The sequence below is a fragment of the Nerophis ophidion genome, linkage group LG17, assembly GCF_033978795.1.
Source record: "Nerophis ophidion isolate RoL-2023_Sa linkage group LG17, RoL_Noph_v1.0, whole genome shotgun sequence".
NCBI lineage: Eukaryota > Metazoa > Chordata > Actinopteri > Syngnathiformes > Syngnathidae > Nerophis > Nerophis ophidion.
In genome coordinates this window covers 7,085,146-7,103,323 of record NC_084627.1, presented here as the reverse complement: position 1 = coordinate 7,103,323, position 18,178 = coordinate 7,085,146, and the positions used below count along the sequence as shown (strand labels likewise).

The following is an 18,178-nucleotide window of genomic DNA, read 5'->3' as shown; positions in this document are numbered from 1 at the left end:
ATCTATGTGCGATACTGAAGTATCCATAGCAGATGTGTTTGTACTAACATCCATGTGCGATACTGAAGTATCCATAGCAGATGTGTTTGTACTAACATCTATGTGCGATACTGAAGTATCCATAGCAGATGTGTTTGTACTAACATCTACGTGCGATACTGAAGTATCCATAGCAGATGTGTTTGTACTAACATCCATGTGCGATACTGAAGTATCCATAGCAGATGTGTTTGTACTAACATCTATGTGCGATACTGAAGTATCCATAGCAGATGTGTTTGTACTAACATCTATGTGCGATACTGAAGTATCCATAGCAGATGTGTTTGTACTAACATCTATGTGCGATACTGAAGTATCCATAGCAGATGTGTTTGTACTAACATCTATGTGCGATACTGAAGTATCCATAACAGAATTGTTTGTACTAACATCTATGTGCGATACTGAAGTATCCATAGCAGGTGTATTTGTACTAACATCTATGTGCGATACTGAAGTATCCATAGCAGATGTATTTGTACTAACATCTATGTGCGATACTGAAGTATCCATAACAGAATTGTTTGTACTAACATCTATGTGCGATACTGAAGTATCCATAGCAGATGTGTTTGTACTAACATCTATGTGCGATACTGAAGTATCCATAGCAGATGTGTTTGTACTAACATCTATGTGCGATACTGAAGTATCCATAGCAGATGTGTTTGTACCTACATCTATGTGCGATACCGAAGTATCCATAGCAGATGTGTTTGTACTAACATCTATGTGCGATACTGAAGTATCCATAGCAGATGTGTTTGTACTAACATCTATGTGCGATACTGAAGTATCCATAGCAGATGTGTTTGTACTAACATCTATGTGCGATACTGAAGTATCCATAGCAGATGTGTTTGTACTAACATCTATGTGCGATACTGAAGTATCCATAGCAGATGGTTGTGATCTGATATCGATACTTACATCCAAATATGGATCCTTGACTCATTTCAGTCTTTGTGTTGGATGAAAAACCACACAAAGGAAAGTCAGTGAATGGGGAGTTCTGGTTATGTAGAACATGTTCTTGTTCCAGTTATGCAGGACCTGTTCTTTTTATGCAGGACATGTTCCTGTTATGCAGGACATGTTCCTGTTATGCAGGACATGTTCCTGTTATGCAGGACATGTTCCTGTTATGCAGGACATGTTCCAGGTATGCACTACATGACACTACTCATGCAAACTCTGCTACGCGGGTTCCCTCTTGTGGTCAATCAAAGTATCACTTCATTCAAGTACAGCAACTCAATCAGTGGTGTCATACATCATACATCATACGTCATACATCATACATTATACATTATACATCATACATCATACATTATGCATCATACAAACCCTGTTTCCATATGAGTTGGGAAATGGTGTTAGATGTAAATATAAACAGAATACAATGATTTGCAAATTCTTTTCAAGCCATATTCAGTTGAATATGCTACAAAGACAACATATTTCATGTTCAAACTCATAAACATTTTTTTGGTATAAATAATCATTAACTTTAGAATTTGATGCCAGCAACACGTGACAAAGAAGTTGGGAATGGTGGCAATAAATACTGATAAAGTTGAGAAATACTCATCAAACACTTATTTGGAACATCCTACAGGTGTGCAGGCTAATTGGGAACAGGTGGGTGCCATGATTGGCTATAAAAACAGCTTCCATGAAATGCTAAGTAATTCACAAGAAAGGATGGGGTGAGGGTCACCACTTTGTAAGCAAATTGTCAAACAGTTTTAGAACAACATTTCTCAACGAGCTATTGCAAGGAATTTAGGGATTTTACCATCTAGGTCCGTAAAATTATCAAAAGGTTCAGAGAATCTGGAGAAATCACTGCACGTAAGCCATGATATTACGGACCTTTGATCCCTCAGGCGGTACTGCATCAAAAACCGACATCAGTGTGTAAAGGATATCACCACATGGGCTCAGGAACACTTCATAAAACCACTGTCAGTAACTACAGTTGGTCGCTACATCTGTAAGTGCAAGTTAAAACTCTACTATGCAAAGCGAAAGCTATTTATCAACATTATTTTTTTTGCAATTGATAAAGTTTATCAGTTTGAACATCAAATATTTTGTCTTTGTAGTGAATTCAACTGAATATGAGTTGAAAAGGATTTGCAAATCATTGTATTCTGTTTATATTTACATCTAACACAATTTCCCAACTCATATGGAAACAGGGTTTGTACTATGGTTCGTCATACATGAGGAGTTTTCAGCACAAAGACACGTCTCGTGTGAAGCTGCAGTCTAATAAAAACTAGAAATAAAAATGTTATTCCACTCAAAACAATCATTTGTTTTGTTTTCATCTGAGCTGTGAAAAATACATTCATGGCTCATTTGTGTAGACTGTATTTATTTAGCTCAGCTCCAGCACCCCCTGACACCCCAGAAGGGACAAGCAGTAGAAATTTGGATGGATAGCTCAGAATATATGTATGTATACATTTATGAATATATATATATATATATATATATATATATATATATATATATATATATATATATATATATATATATATATATGTATATGTAGGTGTGGGAAAAAAATCACAAGACTACTTCATCTCTACAGATCTGTTTCATGAGGGGTTCCCTCATGAAACAGATCTGTAGAGATGAAGTAGTCTTGTGATTTTTTTCCCACACCTACATATTGCGCTCTACCACGGTATCGAGCACTATTCTCTGGATAATCCAATCAAGACATATATATATATATATATATATATATATATATATATATATATATATATACATACATACACACACACACACACACACACGTATGAATACATATATATACATATGCACATATATACATGCACACATACATACATATATTTACATACATATATATACATATGCAAATACATATATATGTACACACATATACATACATACAAATATATATGTACACATACATATATTTACATACATATATATACATATAAAAATATATACAAATACATATATATGTACACACATATACACGTATGAATACATATATATACATATGCACATATATACATGCACACATACATACATATATTTACATACATATATATACATATACAAATACATACAAATACATATATATGTACACACATATACATACATACAAATATATATGTACACATATCCATATATATACATATACTGTTCAGTTTCTTCTGTATTGGCCCTCTGAATAGAGGTCGTCACTCAGCATGAAAGGAATTACTCGCTGTGCACTTTTTGCTTGATTTATTTGGTTCTGCAACAGCAGCAGTAAGTAATAACCTAAAAGTAAATATGAACACAACAAAACAATGTATCTATATTGAATCATCATAGTGTAAATAATAGACATGAACTAATCAACTGAACCATATGACATATTATCAATCACTGTGATTTTATCCTAACTTATTAATTTTAGCATTACATTTTATTATCACCGTAAATTTAAGTCATATAATGTTTTAAATGTGATCAGAATCATTTATAATGTCGCCATGATCCATGGACAAGCATACTAAAACAAAACATAAAGACAGGCGCTCTGTTTGAGTCACACATTACATATATAAGCAGGACTACATTGAAGAACTACAAATCCCATCAGCCAAACCAGGAAGTAAAGTGCCGGTATTTTCAAACTCAAGCAAGAATAAACCTTCGATGACTGAAATTCAGCCGGACTCACACAACGTCACAACACTCTAATACAACAGATTTCAATCCGCACATTACTGGGGTTGTACTCTTTAACTTCATCATTTTGCTGATGTCGTTCAAAAGCTAAAACAGTCCGTGTTTGTTCTGGCCGTCAAACTAGCGCCGCGGACTTAGCGAACACACAACTAACAAAAAAGAAAGGAAGCCAGCAAACATGGAATTCAAACAATAGTTCAGCTGATCTAACCAAGAAAAGCGGACATGAAATGATCTTACCAGTGTGGGATGTCGGTGACCAAGCACGCGCCTTTTTAACAAACCAACTATGACGTCATTTTTAAAAGCTACCCAAACGATCACCTGACAGTGGTAGCCACGCCCACCTTAAAATTCCCAAGCAAGCCCGCCATAAATACATATACACATAACAAATACACATAGTAAATCCAACATACACATATATACATATACATATACATACATATATATACATATACATACATATATACATATATATACATGTATATAGAACTATATATATATATATATATATATATATATATATATATATATATATATGCTTCACAGTGGCGGAGGGGTTAGTGCGTCTGCCTCACAATACGAAGGTCCTGCAGTCCTGGGTTCTGGGTTCAATCCCGGGCTCGGGATCTTTCTGTGTGGAATTTGCATGTTCTCCCCGTGACTTCGTGGGTTCCCTCCGGGTACTCCGGCTTCCTCCCACCTCCAAAGACATGCACCTGGGGATACGCCCCTCCTACCTCCAAAGACATGCACCTGGGGAGAGGCCCCTCCCACCTCCAAAGACATGCACCTGGGGAGAAGCCCCTCCCACCTCCAAAGACATGATTGGCAACACTAAATTGGCCCTCGTTTGTGAATGTGAGTGTGAATGTTGTCTGTCTATCTGTGTTGCGATGAGATGGCGACTTGTCCAGGGTGTACGCCGCCTTCCGCTCCATTCTAGCTGAGATAGGCAACCGCGACCCCAAAGGGAATAAGCGGTAGGAAATGGATGGATGGATGGATGGATGGATACACATATACATATACTGTATATATACATAAATACATACATACTGTATATATACACATATATATGTGTATATATACAGTATGTATGTATGTATGTATATGTATGTGTATATATATTAGGAATGCAAAAACTAATCGATTAAATTGATTAAAATCGATTACAAAAATAGTTTGCTGAGGCTCTCCCCCCCCAAACCTTTATTTATAAACTGCAAATTTACGTCAGAAATTATTAATTAAATCGACTGTGTGTGTATTGAGTTACATGTAAATGATGCTACTATGTACGTTCAAAATATGGTTTCACTTATTTCAGAAAGAAACAAGCCAGCATTAGAGACTTGGTACAAAGGAAGGTCTGCACACCACAGCAAGCAGCTGCACTGACTGATGCTATCCTGAATATGTTGCTAACTGACATGAGGCGACTATCAATGGTGGAGCATGAAGGTTTTAGACAAATGATTCACGTCCTCAACCCTGGTTACACTCTTCCCTCGAGGAACCATTTTACCAAACTGATGGAGAGGAAATACCAGCAGACATTCCATGCAGTGTAGACTGACATAAAAGTACCAGCAGACATTCCATGCAGTGTAGACTGACATAAAAGTACCAGCAGACATTCCATGCAGTGTAGACTGACATAAAAGTACCAGCAGACATTCCATGCAGTGTAGACTGACATAAAAGTACCAGCAGACATTCCATGCAGTGTAGACTGACATAAAAGTACCAGCAGACATTCCATGCAGTGTAGACTGACATAAAAGTACCAGCAGACATTCCATGCAGTGTAGACTGACATAAAAGTACCAGCAGACATTCCATGCAGTGTAGACTGACATAAAAGTACCAGCAGACATTCCATGCAGTGTAGACTGACATAAAAGTACCAGCAGACATTCCATGCAGTGTAGACTGACATAAAAGTACCAGCAGACATTCCATGCAGTGTAGACTGACATAAAAGTACCAGCAGACATTCCATGCAGTGTAGACTGACATAAAAGTACCAGCAGACATTCCATGCAGTGTAGACTGACATAAAAGTACCAGCAGACATTCCATGCAGTGTAGACTGACATAAAAGTACCAGCAGACATTCCATGCAGTGTAGACTGACATAAAAGTACCAGCAGACATTCCATGCAGTGTAGACTGACATAAAAGTACCAGCAGACATTCCATGCAGTGTAGACTGACATAAAAGTACCAGCAGACATTCCATCCAGTGTAGACTGACATAAAAGTACCAGCAGACATTCCATGCAGTGTAGACTGACATAAAAGTACCAGCAGACATTCCATGCAGTGTAGACTGACATAAAAGTACCAGCAGACATTCCATCCAGTGTAGACTGACATAAAAGTACCAGCAGACATTCCATGCAGTGTAGACTGACATAAAAGTACCAGCAGACATTCCATGCAGTGTAGACTGACATAAAAGTGCCAGCAGACATTCCATGCAGTGTAGACTGACATAAAAGTACCAGCAGACATTCCATGCAGTGTAGACTGACATAAAAGTACCAGCAGACATTCCATGTGGTGTAGACTGACATAAAAGTACCAGCAGACATTCCATGTGGTGTAGACTGACATAAAAGTACCAGCAGACATTCCATGTGGTGTAGACTGACATAAAAGTACTAGCAGACATTCCATGCAGTGTAGACTGACATAAAAGTACCAGCAGACATTCCATGCAGTGTAGACTGACATAAAAGTACCAGCAGACATTCCATGCGGTGTAGACTGACATAAAAGTACCAGCAGACATTCCATGCAGTGTAGACTGACATAAAAGTACCAGCAGACATTCCATGCAGTGTAGACTGACATAAAAGTACCAGCAGACATTCCATCCAGTGTAGACTGACATAAAAGTACCAGCAGACATTCCATGCAGTGTAGACTGACATAAAAGTACCAGCAGACATTCCATGCAGTGTAGACTGACATAAAAGTACCAGCAGACATTCCATGCAGTGTAGACTGACATAAAAGTACCAGCAGACATTCCATGCAGTGTAGACTGACATAAAAGTACCAGCAGACATTCCATGTGGTGTAGACTGACATAAAAGTACCAGCAGACATTCCATGTGGTGTAGACTGACATAAAAGTACCAGCAGACATTCCATGTGGTGTAGACTGACATAAAAGTACTAGCAGACATTCCATGCAGTGTAGACTGACATAAAAGTACCAGCAGACATTCCATGCAGTGTAGACTGACATAAAAGTACCAGCAGACATTCCATGCGGTGTAGACTGACATAAAAGTACCAGCAGACATTCCATGCAGTGTAGACTGACATAAAAATACCAGCAGACATTCCATGCAGTGTAGACTGACATAAAAATACCAGCAGACATTCCATGCAGTGTAGACCGACATAAAAGTACCAGCAGGCATTCCATGCTGTGTAGACCGACATAAAAGTACCAGCAGACATTCCATGTGGTGTAGACTGACATAAAAGTACCAGCAGACATTCCATGCAGTGTAGACTGACATAAAAGTACCAGCAGACATTCCATGCAGTGTAGACTGACATAAAAGTACCAGCAGACATTCCATGCAGTGTAGACTGACATAAAAGTACCAGCAGACATTCCATGCTGTGTAGACTGACATAAAAGTACCAGCAGACATTCCATGCAGTGTAGACTGACATAAAAGTACCAGCAGACATTCCATGCAGTGTAGACTGACATAAAAGTACCAGCAGACATTCCATGCAGTGTAGACTGACATAAAAGTACCAGCAGACATTCCATGCTGTGTAGACTGACATAAAAGCCACCCAGAGCTAAATTGCTCTCACTACTGATGTGTGGACAAGTGTAGCCTACCTTGGCAATACATGCCACTACATTGGAGAGGAATGGAACATGAAGTCAATCTGCCTTACCACCACGCCACTAGAGGAAAGACATTCAGCATCCAACATTGCAGGATGGTTGGAATAGGTAACAGCCTGGTCTGAAATTCCCGTAAGCAAAATTATTGCTATTGTGCAGGACAATGATGCATTTTATTTAAAAAAAACAAAAAAACATTTTTGTAACACTTGTCTTGTTTTATTTGGCAAGTGGAAAGGACATGGTGCCAGTATGTTGTTTTTTAAAACAAAGTATTGGAAAGGATAGAAATGTAGTTTGTCTCTTTTATCCGATTATTAATCGATTAATCGAAGTAATAATCAACAGATTTTCAAATTAATCGTTAGTTGCACCCCTAACATATATAAATATATATATATATATATATATGGACCCCAACTTAAACAAGTTGAAAAACTTATTGGGGTGTTACCATTTAGTAGTCAATTGTACGGAATATGTACTGTACTGTGCAATCTACTAATAAAAGTTTCAATCAATCAATCAATCAATCTATATATATATATATATATATATATATATATATATATATATATATATATATACATATATATATATATATATATATATATACATATATACAGTATATATATATAGATGCGTTCTTTGCTGACCACTTCTTCCCTGCTGTCAGATTTATATATATGATATACAGATGTGTTCTTATATATATATTATTTTTTTTTAATATATATATATACACATATATATAGAAGAACGTATATATATATATATATATATACACATATATATAGAAGAACGTATATATATATATAAATATATATATATATATTCATTCTTTGCTGACCACTTCTTCCTTGCTGTCAGATATATATATATCCATCCATCCATTTTCTACCGCTTATTCCCTTTTGGGGTCGCGGGGTGCGCTGGCGCCTATCTCAGCTACAATCGGGCAGAAGGCGGGGTACACCCTGGACAAGTCGCCACCTCATCGCAGAACGCATCTATATATATATAAAAAAAAATATATATATATATATATACACACATATATAGAAGAACGTGTATATATATATATATATATATATATATATATTTTTTTTTTTTTTTAAATATATATATATATACACATATATATATAGAAGAACGTATATATATATAAATATATATATATATATTCATTCTTCTCTGACAACTTCTTCCCTGCTGTCAGAAATATATGTTTCGCTACAGGGGTTTCGGTTCAGCACGCGGGGGTACCGAACGAGTTTGTAAGCAAAAGTCTTCACAAGCTGCTCTGCTTTCTGCCTCTGTCTCAGCACCCAGCATTGTCCCGCCCACACAACCATCTGATTGGTTACATAGGAAGCCAATCAGCAGTGTGTATTCAGAACGCATGAAGTCAATGCTTCAGGACAGCGTACTCTCCCCAAATTATACTAAACACCTCCCAGTCACAACTACTACAAACATCACTATGAGCCTGTTGACCTTCTAGAAACTTAAACTGCAGCTCAGCTCACTCGCAGTCCTGGTTTGAGGTGAAGGCTAGTTAGCTTTTAGCGTAATGTTAGTTCATTTTGCTGTGTGTGTGTGTGTGTGTGTGAGTGTGTGTGCGTGCATGTGTGTGTTAGGGGCAGCAAAGCCCTGTCTGTCTGTTATTTCATTGAACTCCATGGTGTTCAGGGATGAGTAGTCTCTCCTATTGCTATTGTGGTATTCCTTCAGCTGTAGTTACATGAATCATTAGTAATGTAGCAGCCTAGTTGGCAGGGTCCCTGCTATCACATGTTGATAAAAATATAACATTTACATCATAAAAGTCAACTACAGGCTTTCCAAATGCTGTAATAAATTAAGCATGATGAGTTGACTTGAAACTGTTTAATGTTGCACTTTTTATATGTAGAAGAAAGGTTTTGTCATTTTATTTAATCTGAGCAACAATTTGAGGCAGTTTAATGTGGATTAACGTGGGCAGAATTATTATAGTGTTCCCAATCTTAAAAGGTTTAAGCCATTGTTTACAAATTTGGTAAATAAATAACCAAAACATTTATATTTGGTTGTTTTCTTACTGTACCGAAAATGAACCGAACCGTGACCTCTAAACCGAGGTACGTACCGAACCGAAATGTTGGTGTACCGTTACACCCCTAATATATATCCACCCATCCATCCATTTTCTACCGCTTATTCTCTTTGGGGTTGCGGGGGTCGCACATCTGTGTGCTTACTGCTTTGTGACTGTCAGTCCTAAATGGAGGTCTTAAACTAAACACATTTTGAATACATCTCATGCTCTAAGTCTTAAACAAGCTTTGAATCAATCTTGAATTTAATGCACAAACCAGTCTTGAATCAGTCTTAAACGAAATTATTAAACAAGTTTGGAACAGTCTTACATGTAAGTCTCAAAAAAGTATTGGATTTCAGTCCTAAAGTATTCTCAAGCAAGTCTTTAATCTAAGTATTGAATAAGTCTTGAATCAGTCTTGAATTTAAGGCAAATTCTTAAACAAGTTTGGAACAGTCTTACATGTAAGTCTAAAATACACTCGGATTGAAGTCCTAAAGTATCCTCAAATAAGTCTTTAATCTAAGTCTTGAATTCACACCATCATCATTTAGCACCACCTGCTGGTCACATTGTGTCAGTTTCGCTGCACCTGCTGACACCTGCTGACACTTGCTGACACCTGCTGACACCTGCTGACACCTGCTGACACCTGCTAACTCCCATGTCCGTCAGAAGTGCAGATTGTAACCTCTGGAATCATTTCTATGGTTTGAAAACATGCCACTGATGATGTAATATGTCCAGGTAGCACAGGTAACTGACTTCTCATGTCACCTGACGTCTAACTTGACACCTCATTGGCTGCTTCTCAGACAGGTGCTTTGCTTCTGTCTCAACTTGGCACAGGTGAGTCTTGCTTTTTGAAGCGGAACATTTTTCCACACTGACTTTTTTTTTATACACTGAATGTTTTTTCAATTGTCAAATTGTCAGCATAATTTCATGTAAAAAAATCCCTTCACAAAATTCAAACACAAAGTATTACATCATTTCCGTGTCTGAAAAATATTTTGTGATATATAGAGACACATTAATCTCCATAGGAACGGTCTTCTATTTCAGTCTTACATAAGTCTTGATGTAGTCTAAAATAAGTCCTAAATCTAAGTCCTAAACAAGTCTTGAACCAGTCTAAAATGAAAAGTATTGAATCAGTCGAAAATAAGTCTCGAATCAATTTTCAGTAAGTCTTGAATCAGTCTAAATACTCTGATTCTGATTGAACACGGCGAGTAAATAAATGATGGCTGACTCGCGACTTTCAAAAAGATTAGGTTCTTTATGCTAATTAAGCTAAGCTAAATTGGCCCAGTTTGCCCACAAAAAAAACATTTTTCAGATGTGGAAAAGAGACTTTATTGATTTGTTTGGACAGACGGTCCAGTTGTGATGACACTTCTTTCCAGTTCTTTCCTGACCAAGCCTGCCGCCATGGACTAAGTAGTTGAGCAGAGCGTAATAAGCGCGAGGCACCAACGCCTCGTTAAAAGTGGCGTTGGTTAAAGAAAAAGCACAGAACTTGTTGATGCTAACGTCGCTAACTAAAAGCAACCTGGCTTTTCAGCGGCAATGTTGTTCCTGAATTGAATACCTTTAAAGGTCCTACATAGGTTCAAAAGGGCTTAAGAATGTCCTGAATAGGCATTTAGCAAGTCTTGAACAAGTCTTCAACAAGTATTGAATCCTCCTTCAAAATGTCCGAAAATATTTTTAAACTTAAGTTCCAAACAATTCTTACATTTAAATTTAGGTCATAAACAAGCCATGAAACAGTCTTGAATTTAAGGCCCAAGCAAGTCTTGAATCAGTCCTAAATTTAATTCTTAAATAAGTCTTTGATTACTCTTAAACAAGTCTTGGAACGGTCCTACATGGAAGTCTTGAATCAGTATTAACTTAAAAGTTTTGAATAAGCCTCAAATACGTCATAAATCAGTCTTAATTTAGTCTCCAATCATTAATTAATAAGTCTTAAATCTGAGTCTGAAAACAAGTCTTGAATCAGTCATAATTAGGTATTTAATCAGTCTTGAATCAGTATTAACTTAAAAGTTTTGAATAAGCCTTGAAAAAAAGTCATAAATCAGTCTTAATTTAGTTTCAAATCAGTCATTAATAAGTCTTAAATCTGAGTCTGAAATCAAGTCTTGAATCAGTCTTAATTAGGTAGTGAATCAGTCTTAAACAAGTCTTGAATTTGTCTTATACAAGTCTTAAATAAGTCTTGAATTGGTCTTAAGTAAGTTCCTAATCAGTATTTAACATTTCTATCATTAATAACTCCTAAATCAAAGCCATAAACAAGTCTTGAACAAGTCTTGAATCAGTCTTAAATAAACAGTCATAGATCAGTTCTAAATACTGAAATACTAAATAATCTTTCATCTTGAATCTTAATTAAGTATTGGATTTAAATCTTAAATAAGTATTGAATCAGTCTGAAATATTTGTTAAAAAAACATTGAATTATTCTTAAATAAGTTTTAAACCTAGAATCAGTATCAAGTCTTGAATTACTCATAAATGAGTCTTAAATCTGAGTTTCAAACAAGTCCTAAATACTGTAAGTCTTGAATAAGTTTTTAATATTTCAAACAGTCATAAGTAAGTCCCAAATCTAAGTCTTAAAAAAGTTTTGGTCAGTATTAAATAAGTCTTGAAACAGTCATGAACAAGTCTTACAACTGAGTCTAAAAACAAGTCTTGAATCAGCCTTGATTTAGTATTTGAATCTAAGTCTAAAATAAGTATTGATTCCGTTTGAAATGTAAAAAAAAGTCTTGAATCAGTCTTGAACAAGTCTTGGAACAGTCCTACGTGGAAGTCTTGAATAAGTATTCATTTCAAGTCTTGAATAAGCCTTAAATAAAGCTGTCTTGAATTAGTCTTGAATCAGTCATTAATAGGCCTTAAATCTGTGTCTCAAACAAGTCTTGAATATTTCTTAAATAAGTCTTGAATCAGTAAGTCTTAAATCAGTATTTCACATTTCTCTCATAAATAACTCCTAAATCCAAGTCATAAACAAGTCTTAAATAAGTATTGAATCAACTGAATAATAATAATAATAAAAACATTGAACTACTCCTAAATAAGTCTTGAATCTAGAATCAGTATGAAGTCTTGAATTAGTCATAAATGAGTCTTAACAAGTCTTAAATACTGTAATTATTAAATAAGTATTTAAAATTTAAATCACATAAGTCACAAATTTAAGTCTTAAACTAGTTTTGAATCCCTACTAAATAAGTCTTGAACCAGTCACAAATTAGTCTTTCATCTGAGTCTAAAGACAAGTCTTAAATCAGTCTTAATTTCGTATAGAATGTAAACATTGATTCAGTTTGAAATGGAAAAAAAAGTCTTGGATCAGTTTTAAACAGGTCTTGAATCAGTTTTTAAACAGTCTGTCCATGTTCCTGTGCATCAGTTGAGCTTCTTTTGACGGTTTAAGAGTCAGTTTATGATTGATGTTCAACATAAATATAAGATTTATTTGCCGTTTTATAGTCCTTTCATTGTGAACAGTTCCTAATACCTTAATGATTACAGTAAGGTGGGACAAAACAATAGGGACACTGTGGACGTTTTTCTGAAGCGGCACAAAGCGAAGCAGCAAAATGTGACCTGATTATTTGGGAGGGAAAAGCCAAGGTGGCCTCCATGATGGATGTTGTTGAGAGCAAGACGTGGTGGGAACATGCACGGACTAGATTGTACTTGATGCCAGGAGCTCGCTACCAAATGATTCAACATATTGGTCTCGTGTCCTTCCTTCCTTCCTTCCTTGTGTCCTAAAAGAGGTCACGTCTGTACACTTTTTAGTCCTTCAGGTCTTCCTCCTCATCGAGTGAATCCCTGCAGAGTGCAACTAGTCACAGTAAATATTTCTACACATGAAAAGGATGTCTAGGCCACTGTCCAGGTCTGGTCCCTGGGGCAAGAACCTGTCCTTCACTCCTTGTCTCCGTCCTCGCTGCTTCCTGTCAGAACAAAGTCAGTGGATGTGGTTACACTCTTCTGCGTTGGCCCCACCCCCTCACCTCCAGCAGAGTCCACGTCCGAGTCGGAGACGTGCGTGATGGAGAAGCGGGACACGGTGAAGCGGGAGAACTTCACGGCCGGCTGCGTCTCCGGAGCTTTGGCGGGGCTGGAGTGGGGAGGCGAGTCCAGCGGGGCCGAGGACGTCGGCAGCGGGAGCAGCGGAAAGTCGTCCTCCCACTCCAAGCCTGCACCTGACACAAGGTGGCGCTCTTGAGCATACTGAGCAGTCTCACATGGTCTCACATCGTACTCACTCTCCTCGGAGACGTTCCCGTCTGATGAGTCGTCAGAGACCCTCTCAGGATCTTTTCCCAGACCTTCTGTGGCCGAAGGGAGTCCGTGAGCAGCCAGCTCTTTGGTAGGACTCTCCTGGAAGAGACAAACATGTTGACCAACATGACCAGTCTGATTCTAAAATGTCCTAACCAGGCTGACCTGATCAAACAGATAGACGGTGACATCATCAAAGAAGGACACCGTCCTTTTCTTGCGCTCCAGCTCCTCATGGAGGTTGAACAGAGTCTGCGTCTTGAGGAGGCCTCGCAGTTTGAGGGCGTGGCTGTCGTCACTCACCACCACGGGTACCACGTAGGACTCGTCCTCGCTCTCCTCCTCTTGGACACTGTAGGTCTTCAACTCCTCATCCATCTCATCACTGTCATCGGAGTCGTCGTCCTCCTTGACCGCCTCCTCCCCGTCAACAAGAGATGGAGGCGGAGGAGAAGATGAAGATAACCTTCTTGTGTTGGCCGCGTGTTGCAAAGCCACCTCATCTTTGGGTAGGATGTGCAGGACTTCCATCCCTGGGGTTTTTGCGGGAAGTTGACAGAATTGTTCTCCTTCCTCCTCCTCCTCCTCCTTCTCGTCAGGCTGTCCGTTAAGGGCATCAAGAGCCTCCTCCATGGCTCCAACAACCTCTGCTGCCCAGTCTCCAAGAGACAAGTTCTCCTCCTGCGATGGCCACTCCTCAAGTCCACCTGAAGAATCCAGCAAGTCGTCACAATCACGGTCTGCGCTTTCGAATGTTCCACTTTGTGCTGGACAAGAATGTTCTCTATGTCTGCTTCCATGATTCGTCTCTGTGTCTTCTGTTTTTTCTTCTTCTTTATAATGCACTTGCTCCCCCTCATTTTTGGACTGATGTTCATTCTCATAGTCTGAGAAGTAGGCAGAGTCGCTGTGTGGCGTCTCCAGACTCAGTGCTAACAAGGTGTGGTCACGTGACTGGGAGTCATCAAAGGATGCTTCTTCTTCTGGTGAAATCTCCTGTGCTTCGTCCTCCTCCATACTCGCAAGCTGTGTTGTAGCTTGGTCTCTGGGTTCATGAGGTTCCTTTGGGACAATCTCTGGACTCTCATTATTTTCTGTGTCATAGCCACTGTCCATTGCTTTGGGGGAACAGGAAGGGCGGGAGACTGGGCTGGAACCCTCGCATAAACCGTCTGAAGACGGTACCTCCACAGCCTCCATGGAATCTGGTGTTCCCACCTGCTTCTGTAGTGACTTGAAGGCAGGAGAAGCATCGTCTGCGAAGATCCCGGAAGTGATATCAGTGATGTCATCAGTCATTTCATCGTCTTCATTGTCGCTGCAGTCCAGGATGTCCGTAAGGCTTACGCTGGAGCAGCCTCGATCTAGACCGCTGTCTCCCGTTTGACTCTTCTCTGACGGCGGGTCTGTGAGGACCACCATGATGTGCGTGTTGCCTGCTGGCGGTGGAGAAGTCTGAATCATATCTTGGTCTCTTGTCACCAGTAGCGCTTTCTTGGTCTCTTCGCAAGGGGCCACATGTGTTCGGAGATCCACATATATCTCTCCACCGCCTTCAGGCCTGATCAAGGCAGCTTTGGACACAGTTGGACCCCCCGGTGCCGGCGAAAGGTTGATCATCTCTTCGTTGCTCGAGATGTCGATAACTTTGTCGCTGATGTAGTCGTTCGGAGCGTAGCAGTAGTTGCTGCCTCTGACTAGCAAGCCAGTGAGTGGGTCGACAAAGTGTGAGTGGCAGCAATCTCTTGTTGGCGCTCCTTGGGTTTCGCTCTGGTGACACAAGTAAACAAAAGCCTCACAGCCCTCCAAGGTTGCGGTCGCACGGTGTCGACTCAGACAGCTGCTGTCTTTAGCCGGGTGCTGTTCCAGGTAGTTGACAGACTTGGGTAGACTGTGGAAGGCCAGGTTGCGCTCCTCAGGCCAGGAATCTTCGATGTCTGTGCTCGGCATTGTGTATTGAAAGTCCACAAAGGTGTCTTGTCTGCAGCTCTGGCTCGCTCGTCTTGGGTGCACGACGTTTCGATGGCAATGTTTAGAAGGCCATGTGTTGCAAGTGTACCTCTCTATAAATATGTCCTCTTCTTCTTCCTCTTCTGAATGGCTCTCCCTGCGTCCGATGAAGAGCGCTCCTTCTGTCTCCACGTTGATGCTGACCGAGTGGCTGTTGTGCCTGCTGTGGCTCGGCATGGTCTTCCTCAGGGAGCCCATCATGTCATAGTAGCCTCCTGTCACTGTCTTGTCAAGGATTGAGGTTTGGGTTGTGTCCAAGTAAGAGTCACTATAGGCCTCTTCAAGGGGACTACTGAAAGACGGAGTTATTCCCACTGGGGTCTCCAACTCGCCCAATGCCTGGCGAAGACTCCTTGACCCCCAGCTTTCATGAAGGTGTTCAGTGGACATCTCACCCCCCATAAGATAGTGTTCTATGTCCACCGGTGACGTGTGCTCATAGTAGTAACCGCCATCTCGATCTTTGTAGGACACGTAGTGACTGGACTCCCACGGTCGTAGAGGGCTGCTGTCTGCAACCTGCCCTAAAAGGGGTTCCATTGTCAGAGAGATAGCAGGACTGGACTCATTTGAGTCATAGACATCTGCTTTTTGCATGTCTGCTAACCAGAAGGGGTCTAGGTTTTTCGCCTGAGTTGGGCAGACCATCATTTCATCTGAGTCTGCACTGCCGGTGAGGAAGCTCCCACTGCTTCCCTGGCAGTCTGGACTGTAGGAGCACATGGTATACTCAGGCTCCATGTTACAGTCTACGGGCTCTTCGATGCGGATGTAGTATTCACTGTTTACTGATGGGCTGTGGCCGCTAAAGACAGGAAGTACACCAGGAGCGTGCAGAAGTTTAGGTTGATAGCAAGGAGGAGAAGCTTCATGATTGAGGCAGCCTCCCACAATCCCCACCGGTGGATAAAACGCTTCATGATGACTGACTTGACTGAGGGCACTGGAGGAGTTCTGGCCTCCGTATGACTGCTCTTCCCGGGCCTGCTCCCACCTGTATTCAAAGTTCAGGCCATTGCTGGTCTCAGTGATTGTTAAAATGTCATCCCCAGACTCTGAGTGGTATCCGTCAGTGCCTGAGAATCGTTCAAGCAGAGGAAAAGAGGAGGAGGTGGACAAAGGCTGCTCCCGCGTCATCATCGGGGAACCGCTGCGAATGTTGTGTCCGGCACTGGGTCGCATGGAGTTCCAACGCCTCTCAAAGTCATCTTTGGCCTCGCTGGCACCTTTGGCACACAAGTAGCTCAGCAGCAAATGGACTTCCTCAGCAATGGGTCTCTGATCAGGCGGGAGCCAGCAAAACTGCATCACCTCGTACCTGAAGAGGAATTGTGAGACTGGTGAAGACCTACACCGATACTACAGGATGGACTGAAGATTTCACACTCTCACCAGCGTTCAGCCAAAGGAACTTTGAGCATCGGTTTGGATAGTCGCAGCTGCTGCTCCCTCAAGGCGTAGGCCAGAACTTGTTGGTCAGAATAATGGCTGTAAGGCTGGTTTCCCAGCTCCAACAATTCCCAGATGGTCACTCCCAGAGACCTGTAACACAGCACAGCAGCATGGTGATGACAGACGTCTTCCTGTACTTCTGCTCTGACACTTGAAGAACTTTATGTTCCCTCTTTTTGTGTTACCAGATGTTACTCTGTTGGGTCTGCTCGGCCACCAGCAGATTTCCGTGCACCTCGTCCACCAGCTCAGGTGCGATCCATCGCAGGGGCACAAAAGTCTGATTAGATGTCACAAAGTAGTCATCCTGACGAGAAGGAGAAACATCTTCGTGAGGTTCAATTGTTCATGCAGATGACTTGTTAACTTTTTCTCTGGACCTGGTCATACCCGGTACTTGGTGTGGGACAAGCCATAGTCGCCAATCTTCACCGTAGCATCGGCTGTAAGCAAGCAGTTCCGCAAAGCCAGGTCTCTGTGAACAAATGACTGTTCAGAACTTAGATTTTCAGTCAGTCAAATCCCAGTCAGCCTCCCTTGTTACACATGTCATACATCAACAGATTAAAAACTGTACTTTGCAGTTTCTCTGACGACTCATTGTGCACACAGTACACGTACATGTAGTACATGCAGTGTACACAAACAATTGTGTCTAC

The 18,178-nt window shown here is 40.3% G+C and overlaps 1 protein-coding gene across 6 annotated transcripts in view; it reads right to left on the bottom strand.

Moving 5' to 3' along the window:
* Positions 1–11,074: 11,074 nt before the first annotated feature.
* aatkb (apoptosis-associated tyrosine kinase b) overlaps positions 11,075–18,178 on the bottom strand; it is a 34,129-nt gene continuing 27,025 nt past the window's right edge. For 5 of the 6 annotated variants that reach the window (XM_061875969.1, XM_061875970.1, XM_061875973.1 and 2 more), the window contains 6 exons: positions 17,910–17,994; positions 17,705–17,826; positions 17,460–17,609; positions 14,223–17,385; positions 14,042–14,156; positions 11,075–13,978 (listed from right to left, as the gene is read on the bottom strand). In XM_061875969.1, the coding sequence (XP_061731953.1) occupies positions 13,698–13,978; positions 14,042–14,156; positions 14,223–17,385; positions 17,460–17,609; positions 17,705–17,826; positions 17,910–17,994 (3,916 nt within the window). In that variant the 3' untranslated portion in view covers positions 11,075–13,697. The remainder of the gene's footprint in view (positions 13,979–14,041; positions 14,157–14,222; positions 17,386–17,459; positions 17,610–17,704; positions 17,827–17,909; positions 17,995–18,178) is intronic. The other variant, XM_061875971.1, reaches the window with a different exon arrangement.